We start from the raw sequence: 12496 nt of genomic DNA on the forward strand, positions 1-12496 counted from the left end.
TCCCCTGCTTTGCCCTGTGCCTTCCACAGTCCCCATGCAGATGGGAAGCTTTCTCCTCCCTTGGGCCCTGGGGTAGGTGGCAACCTACAAGGGTGCTGAAACAAGCCTTAGCCACAACTCAAACCTGTACACAGCATTATTAGGGGCTCTACGACAAGCCCACTACCCCCTTCCTACATGGCGGGGCTCTTCAAGCCTGAGGACAGAGGTATTTGGGTGGACTGTCTTGAGGAAAGGAGACCAAGGAATCAGGTGGCATTTCAGGGCTAAAACAGCCTCACAGGGGCTGGAAGCAGGCCTTAGGTTGCCCTGGCGTACCTGAGACCATCTCGATACTGAAGCAAGGAACAGCCACCTCATCAAGGACTTCTCCTTTCGCCAGGAATGTGATTACTGATAGTAGAGGGCAGCTAGGGGGACAACTCCTTCACAGCTTCAGAGGGGTGGAGGGGCATTCTTTCTAGTTCTGTATAAAACTGCAAGCTGAACTACAAAGTGTTGTTATTGCTCATGGTATTTCAGACCTCACCAGGGGAATGAGAGGTAGTAATCTCACCATCTGATCGACAGGTAAGGTTTGCTGGCTGAGATATTTGTATGGCCCCAGTCCTACAGTAGCTCACCATCTGCAGTGTATTAACTCTCATCACCCTTCGAGAGGCAGAGAACTCCTGTTACCCCAGTTTTACAGATGAGGATGCCAGACTTGCTGAAATTTCACAGGAAAAATGTGGTAGCACGCCAGTACACCTGAGCAATCTATCACACCCTGCAGTTCATCCACATATCTGCTGTAGGTGTGAATGCGCAGAGGCTACTGGGCATATGCAAGTCAGCCCTACAGGGTATGTTCAGTAAAGATGATGCAATTAGGATACACGAATACTACATTTTACAGCTGACCATGCAAAGCAAGGAAAAGATTTGAGGTGCTACAGATGCCTCAAACTCTCTGTGGATGCAGAGCAGGCCTGATCTGTGAATGCACATTGCCATTTGTCCATGGATGCTGGATGGCAGAAAGCCCCACCACAGCAGGGCTGGGCTGCAGGACATCCTGCAAACAGCCATCTATCACCAGAATCAAGACAACTTGTAAAACCAGAGCAGAAATTCAGAGACAATCAGTTACCCCTCCCTGATCCACAGGCAGTCTGTGTTGTGCCCTCCTGAGTTTTAGACTTGTGCCTCACTTTTGGAGCATCTCGCCTTGTCTTTTCACTACAGATCTGAATCTGGTCATATTAAGAAGAGCTATTCTAAGTAATTCCTTTGACACCAGGTATAAGACAGACAAATTCCAGGGCTGATTCTGATCCGACTTAGGTGAACCTCAGAGCTTTTGAATATTTATGCAAGTATTTGAGCTGCCTTATAAAACCTTTAGAGTTTTGTAGCCCTAAAATGAATTGAGAAAGAGAGGGAAAAACTCCTTCTAACACCTCACTAAGGGACTTTTAATGAATTCAGGCATATGCATATGATACATAAACCTGAGGCAACCTTTCTCTAGGCATTTCAATTTCCCTGAAAGTGTCCAATAAATAAATAGCAATATTTTTAAATGAGAAGTTATATTACCTCTACAAATTTTGAATGAAAGTCCATCAGCTTATCCACTTTCTTCCACTGTTTCAGTTTTATCAAAAGTTTTTGCTGCCAGGGATCTGCTTTAGGCTTAATCTGGTTGATATAAAGTAACCACAAAATTTATGAATATTACCACATGCTTTTTGTACAGGAGGCAATATTTAGTAGGGAAAGTGCAATATATTCACTTTTACTTTTTATTTTCAACAGACACAAAGTGGCTCTTGACTATATAGTACGATAGTAGTTAGATAAGCCCTGAATTATACAAGAACCATCACTCTGTATTTCTCAAAAGATGCATTTTAGAATTTAATTGCTGAAATGTACATTGGTACACTCTAAAGAGTGGTTATGACTTTTTACTAACACAATTAAAAAAGGGAAATTCCTCATATTTACCCTTAAGAAAGGAATCCAGTTGGCTCTTTTTTTCAAAGCCCTGGTTGGATCTAACATGCCCTAGTTTTCTGATCTAGAAACCTCTGCATCATAAACAGGAAATGTCCTCATTGTCTGCTGTTTGCAGAAGATGCTTCTAAATTTTTGGACAACCTAAAGCATAAAAGGAGAAGGTAGTGTTATAAATTTCACAAGCAGGACATTAAATCCCAGAACAAAGTAATAATGCACATTACCAGCTGGAAAAAAAGAAGTCAAGTCATAAAATGACAAAGGGCACATTCTGATCCTATGTTTCTTTTCCAGCAGACAAAATAAAACTCCCTGCTGTTAACTCTGGAGCCTCCAAAGATATGACTAGGATTTCCAAAAACACTTATTGTCAAGGGGAAATTTATTATTGTCAGCTTTGACAAGAATAGCAATAGCCTAGAGCCAAGTTCTTTGAAAAGCCTGTCCAAAAAGGAATAAGCCACTGCTGGTCTACAATAAAGGTAATTTAGTAAAGGTATGGACATTATTGCCTAGGTGTGCAAACACTTCTGCCTCCGTTTATCTTGGATCATTCCAGTGAGTTCAGCTGGACTAGGCAGATGTTAATTGGAATACAGACCTACAGAACAACTTACATCTCCAAAACTTTGTCCTTTTCAGCTCTACCACCTGGTCAAATAAAAGGCATGATTGGTAAGATGATGCATGTATTTAAAAGCAATATGCTATTTATGTTTAACTTCAATGCATCTCTTTTGCACCCTGAACACATGATGGAGATTTTTGGTTGGTTTTGCCTTTGAAATCAGGTAACAGACAAAAGACACAGCTGTTTTGCTGATAACCCCTGAACTGCATAGGTTTGGTGAGGGCCTTTGCAATGGTGTGTAGAAGGCCGACCTCTAGTGGAAATGCTACGGGTTTGTGATATGCAATGACACTAAGGCAGGAAAACTCAAGAAACGCACGCAAAAGGCATGAGTGAGAGCTGGGAGAATAAAGATGTGTCCTCAGAGTAATGATGTTAAAAGTATGAACACTGTGGTACTTTGAGCAGTTACTATAGCTTAGTGGAAGCAATCTAGGCCTTTCTGTCACTGTCATGATCAAAAATGCCCAGAATCTTATTATTCTGTGATGTAAAACACTGACTTATAATAACTGGAACTTCCACTCATATCTTTTAAGCTATATATATATATTTATGTATATATATGTATGTGTGTGTGTGTGTGTGTGTGTGTGTATATATATATATATAAATATATATAAAATATATTGAGAAGTACACTTCAGTTACCAGGGAAAAGAGCTCCATCTCATCAGCTGAATTCTTCAGATCCTTAAGGTTGTAGTCGATACTGAAGTGAGCAAGCAGAAGCTGGAGCTGAGGTTTCAGCTCCTCCATTTCAGTGCTGCACTGGAGCAAAGCGTATCTAGCGTCCTTGCGGCAGGATTCTGCAAGAGGCCGTAATCAGACTAGCTGGAGAATGTCAATGTTTTCAGCAACATGACTGTAAGCAAAACCATCAGTGTCCTTTGCTTTGCATCCACACAATGACATAATTCTCCTTTTTTGTCCTGAAGCAGAAATATGTCAGAGAATGGAATGTGACATGGAGGAAAAAATTCCACACATTCCTATGGATTTTTTTTTATTATTATTTTCATTTTCTTTTACAAAAGGGCCCTCCACCAGACCCCAAAAGACTAACAGCTGCTGCAGGTCTGCACACCTACGTGGTTCTTGGAAGAGTGCCTATCTCCTAGGATGGAAAGCACATCAACTAGCAAATACTGCTGCCTGAACAAAGAATTGTAACTCAGGGTGTGTACAACATCCATTTGACACTTACACCTCCCAAATCTTCACGTTCCACAAGAATTTCAAGTGTATTACTATTTTAGGGTTATCACTTCTCCTCTATCTGATACTGACATGATGCTGCTGTCACAAACTTCTGAAACAAGGGTGTACGGGGCTGGCTGAACCTGGCCTGGTGTCTGTGCTGAAGAGTCTGTCTGCAGCATAGCACCCTTTTTTAGAAGGGCTGAAATGTTTTCTCCTCCTCCTTTACCTTATCTCAGGCTTGCTGAAAGCTATGGAAGATATTGGTATGCCTTCATCTTTGAACAGCCAAAACTATTGTGTTCCTGTAAGTTTTGTTATCTTGTCACCTCTTTTTAAGTTCTTTGATAAGTATGTTTAACAGTGGTTTTAACACAGAATCTTACAGTTTATGGTGTGTCATCATCTTTTTATACAGAAAGTCGACTCTTATTCCTATTGTTTGTTTTTTGTCTCTAAGCCAAGCTATAACAAACAACAATACTTTATCTGCTACTTCTTTTCCAAAGATTTTTGAGAGTCCAAATAAATACCATCTAATTCTCCATCACTCACAGTACTGATGACACAGGCAAAGATCCTAATGGTAAATAACAATTTTCTAAAGTTCAGCAAAACTCGTGGAGTTTGGTGGAGCTACATGTAATCCAATTTATTATCTTATTGTTTTGGCAGTAAAGGGCCATCTGTGTTTCTATTCTATACTTTGCTTCATCATTGTTTATAATGTCTTGCTTAATCATTTTGTTGTTTCATCTACGAAGCTCAGATCCAGATAGGAGATGAGTGAAGCTTATGATGTTAATATGATACTGTACGCAACTACTAGATAACTACATACTGAAGATCAAGAAAAGCTACATCACTTCTGAGTTGCTTTTTAATACCAGTAAGGGTCTATTTCCTTGCAAAAAGAATGGCCCAGACGAACTCTGTAACACACTGCAGGTTACAAAATAAGGGCCTTGTAGACACAGAAGCGAGTACTGAAATTCACAGGATGCCACAGAGGGAGAGAGAGAAAAAAGGAATATTGTAAAAGATATATTCTCATACTCATGAATAATTCTCTGCAAGCTGTAAAATCAGCTCCAAGGTCACGCTCTTGCCCCTCCTTCAAATAGGCAGTCTTAATTATACAAACTTCTACCACGAAATGTCCCACTTTGGTACTCAGCTCCCCTTGGACCAGCAACAGTGCAGGACTGACAGGAAATGTGGCCCGAAGAAGCACAGCCAGTATCCACCCGAGAGAGAGAGCAGGGACCAATCCTAGCAGATGTCTGCCAGTCTTTAGTGTCAGGCAGGCAGCAGGGCTAGATGAGTTCCTGACCTGCTAGCAACTTCACCAAATCAGCGCGGAGCAAACGCAGGGACCCACAGGAAGGAATGAGGCTTCTGTGATCCCAGTGAAGGCAGCATGTGCCACAGCTTGGGCTGCAGCTACTGCCCTTCTTGGTCGAGCGCTCAGCCTCTTCCATGGCGAAGGCTCTGCAGGGCTGGTTGTGTGGAGGGGATATAACATAGGCTTTCCATGCTTTTCCTTCAGGTCCGGTGCCTTTCTCCTTATGTTACCAGACCTTGTACCTGGGGGCACTGTCACCTCTCCCTCTCCTGCACTGCTCACACGAGAGTGGCATGGTCTGTCTGAGGGGCTTCGTTTGGGCACCCTGTGCCTTAACGCTGGTAGCACTGTACGCACACGGCAGTGCTGCCATTTCTCCCCACCTTGCCATGTCTGGGACCTTCCTTGGGCCTGAGGAGCGAAGGAGGGCTGCGCCAGCAGAGCCAGGGCTGATGCGGGCGGCTGGGAGGGCACCATTAGCTAAGGCTTAAAGGCCCCTTATCCTTCTGTGGTACGTCTGTGCTTTCCTTATCACTGTTCTCCATTTCTTCCCCTACTACAGCGTTCGCAATCAATCATCGCTCTTAGGGCAGTGTCGCTCCAGGCTGCGGTTGTGCCCTGCTCCCCCATGCAGGCCCCCAGGTACACTCTGCTCCCCCGGGCTAGAAGTTTTCAACAAAGCAAGGGAACAGGGAGGACAAGCCATGGTCCCTTCCGATTCCTCCACCCTGGGCAGCCCACTTTCCGACTGCAAGCAGGAGGCACAACACCCTGCCTCTCCCCAAAGGAGAGGCAGGAACCGGACTCTTCAGAGACAATCCTGTGGGCTCCCACACTTCAGACACAGCAAGAACAGTGAGGAAAAAAGCACAGATTAAATCTTAGCATTTCATCACTTTGGGACAAGGATACTGTCTTGCTTGCTGAAGTGCCACTCGCATGGGTAACTCTACATAAGCAACGTCACTTCCTCCCTTCCTCCAGAGGAAAAGAGAACACAAAGATTTTTCTAGAGATTCATTGTTTAAAGACGCATAGCAAAGTATCCCTCTAGAAACAGGACACCCACAGAAATATTTTAAATAAATTTTTTCAGAAAATTGGGAGGGTGAGTTTCAGGGCTTGGCATAATCAGAACAACATCCTGGAATCTCCACCGCGTTGATTCCACACGTGTTCTTCTAAACTGACTCTCTCTGTGACTCTGTGCACGGACAGCAAAGCCGAACTCCTCGAACATAAACCTTACTAAGGCCACAGGAGCCACCACTGCCAATTCAGAACTCCACGCTCTGGAATTTGGGCACCACCTTTTCCAGGAATCTCGCTGATTTTAAAAGCCACATGCCAAATTTCTCAAGCATACAAACCAAGGATGGCATTCAGTACTTCCCAAATTCACCCTGTTGACCATTCTCAAAGAATATACATCAATAAATGCATTATCTGTAGGACTTCTGGTTTTTAAAGAAAGTTGATCATTTCTCACCATTTCTTTTTAAAACTCTGGAACAGAGAGAAACATTCACGTTAAAAATATCTGAATTCTTGTCAAGAGCACTTCCTAATATGTCCCAGTTGTATTGAACCACATCTGGACATTTCTCACTAGCCACATTCATTCCATGAGAAATGGGCAAATGCTGGAGAACCTGGAGTTAAAAACATATCCGTCATTATTCTAAGTCATTTAGAAGTCATACAAACAATTTAGCTGGAAATTTAGTAATAAAATAAAACACAAAAGAGAAAAAAATAAACCATAGTTATGCATTGTTTAGTGACCGTGAGTTAATTTTAGCACTGATATAATAAAATCTTTACAGAAACAAGGTAAAATAAAGAAGTATTCAGATTTGTCTTCAGAATGTGGTACACTCTTAAGCAAACAAATGCTCCTCAAGTCTACAAGCAGAGTATTCACTGAGATGATCCAGTCCATTGATAGGACCCTGCTCTATCAAAACATCATCATGGTAGTAATATGGAAGAAAAGCCTCCCCAGGCTTCCTCCTTCTCATACTAGGTCGCCTCAAAACCAAGCAGCCCCACACTATCTACCCTGCTTCCAGGGGATTCATTGTTCCACCTACTGCAGTGGCACAGCTGAGTCTGGCTATTTCCTTTCTAGCAAAACCAGTCTGCTAACAGAATCAAATGGCATATGTATGCCCCTCGTTCAGTGTCTTCAAACTTCTAGACTACTTTTACACTGAATTTCATCCTCCTGGGTTTACTTCCTCCCCTGCCCCCAATCAAGATTTGAAGGCTGCTTAACTGTACTTCACCATCCAAAGTGCTCATCTTACCTGAAGGAAACAGTGAACACCCTTCACAGAGTGCAAGTGACACACTAGCCACTGGGTGTAAATCATCAGATCTTCCTGGGTCACTACATTCACCGTATTTTTCTTTCTTGTCAGGAACTTTTCCCTCGCAGCTGAAAGCCTTGCAGCCCTCTGAACTGCATTGTTGTATTCTTCCATGATGTGACTAATTTGCTTCTGTTTATGTTTATAAAGGAGACACTGTCATTTCTGCATTTGTGCTTTTTCGCCCCGTACTAGCTAGAAGGCTATTGCATTCCCACTGCATACGCAATCTAGTCTGAAAGTATGACCTCAAAGGTTTATTGCCTTCCTACATAGATAGAGTTGGGAATGGAGTAAGAATGGTATTTCCAACCTAGTGAGGAAAAGTGAGTTTCAGTCTAGATAATGATTCTCTCTGAGCAACTAATACTGACCATAAGCAGACAGCTGAGAATATACTCAGCCGTCACAGTGTGAACACAGACACATTACTAATAATGTTTAAGAACATGTAGTGATCCTTTAACATGTTTTCTACATTTAAATAGGCCAGACTCTTCAAGTAGCACCCGCAAAAATGAGACCTTTCACATACAAACTCAATGAGCTCCTTTAAGAATGAAATAAATGAATAATAAATGAATAAAGTGCTATTTTTTAATAAAACATGTCTTGCTAGTGTTGTTAGAGAACCTTATGTTAGGGAATGTCTCAGGACCAGCAGCCCCAGCTCATCTGGAACTATTCAGAGCCAGTCTGGAACTGGTCAGGAACTGAAAATATGATTTTACCATTTTCCACTCAACATTTCCCCCACACACACCTTTTTTATTGTTTTAAATAACTCTAATGGCAAAATGAGTTATGTAAGACATTTTCTGTTATGGTTTACCAATTCACATTATTTTTAAAAGTCCCCAAATTGCTAAGACTGTTAGAAAACCCTGGCACAGGAGTCACACTGACATCTGGCTCTCGTTCTTCCAAAATTGGACCTTCAGCCATGGAGGAGTTTCAGGGCCAGTTTGCCCAGCAGGAAAAGGTTTTTTGCTTGTTGACAGATGGAACAAGAGGACTTTAAATCTCCCAGCCATGACACGAGCTCCCAAAGCAGGACAGTTCTCTCCACCTTGCCCCTCACAGAGCACCAGAGCCACAGTAGTGGCGGTGAGCAGGGGGCAAAGCCATTTCTACCTTCCTTGTAAAAATGGCCTTTGGCCTTTGGCCTTTTTTAGGCTTCTAGCAGTAGTGTTAATGGCACGTGATCTGGATAGCCACAGACAGAAGAGTTTGCTACCTTCCCTGCTTGCGTCACAGAAATCAGCTTACTCTCTCTCCTGGTCTCAGATCATACATTACCCAAATTGCAAGTGGCTCTTCCATTTCTTAATATTAAACTCATATGGGGAGGTGGTGGAGCTCTTTACCATCTTCATTACCAAGCTCTACCACCATGATTCCCTGCAACTACAGCCATGAGAAAACTCAGAAACAACCATTCAAAAGATTTTTGAAAGTACCGGCACAACTATATGCAGTAGAAAAAAAATGATATTTACAATACAGATGAAAGGAAGATTTATAATTCTAAAGGAGAATGTTTACATAATGGCAAGACAAAATTGAAGCTATCATGCTTGAAATTTTATTATGTCTGACTGAAAAAAACCTCCACTTTCACCTGTAAGAGAACTCGGTTTACTTGCTGCCAAAGCTACATATCCTGCAAAATTATATGCATTGAACTAAGCAAAACGACTGCCATATTGTCTGAAATACAATAAATGAGAAAAAATAAAGCAGGGATTAAAAAAAAAAACCCTCCATCTTCCTGAACTGAACTTGAGATGCTGCTTGGTTGCAAGTGCTTATATTTTAAAATAAACCACAACAATTGCAGTTAAATGGAGTTACACGCCTATTACACACAGAATACCTGTATTCGGTACTACCAGGCAGAGGACAGGGATATGATATTCTAAGCAAGTATTGCATTGCTTGAAACTACTTAAAGCATCTTCAGATGCTACAGTAACGCCTATCAAAATCCAAAAATTTCAGAGTTTTATAAATTATCCTTAACGTTAGTAGCTTTATTTGGCTGGAAAAAAGCCAATACTAACATTTTGTTTTTTAATGAATGGATACTGTGCTAAATATGTATGTGCTAGATCCTAGTTTTTGGTTCCTACCTGATAGAGAGGATAAAGTTGTTCAATAACATTGCTGTGCGTACAAAATCTCTTCCATCTAGGCATGTGCAAATATTTACACTGGACTAGCCGAGTAATTCTGTCTGTAAAAAACTTGAATAAAATCAGAGATAACCAACACATCACGCATTAGTAAACAACAGCATTTTGATATTATATGAAACTTAAGCAGTGTATAAGTCATCATTACAATCAGAGAATAACACCAAAATTATAGTTTATCAGTGACAAAGACCAATGCACTATTTCATTTATCCTTTAAGTGGGAATTTCCTTAAAGCTGTCCCTTTGAACAAAGTGTTATTACAGGAATGGAAAAAGCAGTTAACATGAGGAAAATAGCAGAATCCAGCCTGGTAGACCTAGAAACTTGAAATTCATTGAAAAAAAAAAAAAAAAGAAATAAAAGTAACCTACAGAACAAATCAAAAGCTTCAGAGAAATAGAAGAATATTGACCCAGTCCATCTTATCTGGCCTGGATTCCTGTTCTTTCAACAAACGGAAGTGTCACAGAATTTTTCACATCATCCAAGGAAGTGCTTTAAACTGAAAGCACTAATGCTGTCATGACTGCTTTCAGGGAGGATTTTCACATCTTTCTGATTTTAAAATCATGCCACAACCTGCCAAGCTAATGCAGACCGCTTGGAACTTTGCGGCAAATAGAAATACTACCTGGTGCAGCAGCAGGGGCAAGTTTGCTGCTGTATACTCCCTCCTCAAGCAGCTCTCTAACTCCCTCTGCATGACATCAGCCTGAATAACAAGAGGTTTTGCCTCTGTCACCTGCAAACAGAGCAGCTACATGTTGAATAGATCTTTCAAGGATATCATTAAAAAAAAAAAAAGTAAATACAGAAAAAATATTTAGGCTCTGAATTTAATTGGGAGTAGTAACGCAAACAGAAGCTGCACAGCCAGGCCCAGGTTACTGGTATCACAAGAACAATCTTATCCAAATAAAAGAAAGGCTATTTTGTTTTACCAATATTCAAACTACATTATGACCCTTCCCACCCTGTCCTTACAGGCTCTTCTCCATTCTGAAAAACATATCACTTCCTCTGATTTTAATTTTCAGTTATTACTTGGTGAAGAGAATTTTAAGTTAATGTATTCTTCAGCTACCTGTAAGCCTTTCTTCAGTATTATCTCCCTTTCTTTTCTGAAATAAGATGCATCCTTTGGAATTGGAACAGAACTGCAGAAAAAAAAAAGTTCAACAGGATGTTACAGACAATTTGATATTAGCAAACATTTGACAGGCCCAACACAATTCAAATGGTAAAGTCAACAGTAAACAAGTTCAGTGGTATGAAAAACCTATATTAAAGCAGCATTAGTTTATTTAATTAAAGACATCTTTGGCAAAATTTTAAGGCACAGACTGATTTCTTCCACCTCCATTTTTTAGCCAAAGCCTTTAAAAAGGCCATCTGGATGCTTGCCAATTTGAATGGTAAATATTACAACCCTTAATTATGTAGTGGAATGCTTTGATAAGCACCCTTCATAATTTGTTGAACTTCCTTCCTAATATGCCTATATCACAAAAGGACGGGATGAGAAAACTTCTGGAGGAAAACTATTTCTTAATTTTCATGCATCAATACACTTACAGCAAGAATTGGTTGTACAAAATTTTTATTTAACTGAACAAAATGAATGTTTGTGAATTAAATACATAGGTGAAAACTGGACCCTTAAAAAAGGGACTCCTGAATTTTGTTCAGAAGCGATACATGGGAAACTGCACTGGAGCACTTTATAACCATAAGAAGTTAAGACTGGAAGAGATTTTTTTGTGAGCATCTAGCAGTCCCACTGCTCTAAGGCAGGAAAAAGAAAATTCATTCCATATAGGTGTTTGTCTAACCTGCTCTTAAAGACCTCCAGCTATGGACAGTCAACAATCTCCCAGACTAGACAAAACATCAGTGTTTAATTAACACTGTCTTGAAAAGTTTTTCTCAGTTTGAACTTTAGCCTGTTATTTTCTGTCCTATTCATAAGTGGACACCAAGAGTTTTTTCCCTTCCTTTTTACAGCAAGCTCCCATATGTTTGTAGACTTATAATCTAGAGAAAACGGAGTGGAGACATAAGCCCAGCTCCTTTCATCTTTTCAAGTCTCCTACTCAAGTTTTATTGAACTCTGTTTTCCTCCAGATATTCTCCAGGTGGTCTACAGCCTTCATGAAGCATCATGCCAAAACTGGGTACATTGCCATAGCTGATGTCCCACTGCTGCTGCAGCTGTCTTACATGTGGCTGTTCTGTTTATACATCCCGGCGTTATGTTTGAAGCTACTTCCTCTTCGGGGTGAGAAGGAAATACTTGACATTATAGAGAGATTTAAAGTTTTGTTTGCGGTCCACAACATAAAACAGGTTTAGTTTTTTTTTTTTATATTCACTTTCATTTCAACAGTAGCTCTGTGGCAGATGTGCAATAAAAAAAGCTGTTATTCCTGGCTCCCACGTGTGTATTCAGGTCTCCAAATTGAACAGTTATATAGACGCATGACATTGTATCATGACCTCCCTCCAAAAGCACAATACAATACAGTGCTATAATCTGACTCTTCCTCATTCCCCCAAAAGTCCTTGTTACCTGTATGCCCTACTCGGTGTTCCCGGGAGCACCCCATAGTCTTCTATTTCTGCCTTCAGCTCTGCTAGCTGTGCTGCTAGTTCTCTTTCCAGCTGCTGGACCTTCTCGGTAGACGAGATTGTGTATACTTCATCCATTTTTCATATTTCAGTTTGGCAGACCAAAAGACGAAGCAG

The 12496-nt window shown here is 40.9% G+C and overlaps 1 protein-coding gene across 1 annotated transcript in view; it reads right to left on the bottom strand.

Annotated features, from left to right (window-relative positions):
- The window catches only part of CCDC162 (coiled-coil domain containing 162), a 47728-nt gene extending 35271 nt beyond the window's left edge, over positions 1-12457 (bottom strand). Inside the window, 7 exon segments of the mRNA XM_067294588.1 lie at positions 1582-1683; positions 3287-3444; positions 6670-6832; positions 7490-7684; positions 10383-10493; positions 10836-10908; positions 12321-12457. Of these exon segments, the coding sequence (XP_067150689.1) occupies positions 1582-1683; positions 3287-3444; positions 6670-6832; positions 7490-7684; positions 10383-10493; positions 10836-10908; positions 12321-12457 (939 nt within the window).
- Positions 12458-12496: the final 39 nt, after the last annotated feature.

This window comes from Apteryx mantelli, chromosome 3 (genome assembly GCF_036417845.1).
Source record: "Apteryx mantelli isolate bAptMan1 chromosome 3, bAptMan1.hap1, whole genome shotgun sequence".
NCBI classification, from domain to species: domain Eukaryota; kingdom Metazoa; phylum Chordata; class Aves; order Apterygiformes; family Apterygidae; genus Apteryx; species Apteryx mantelli.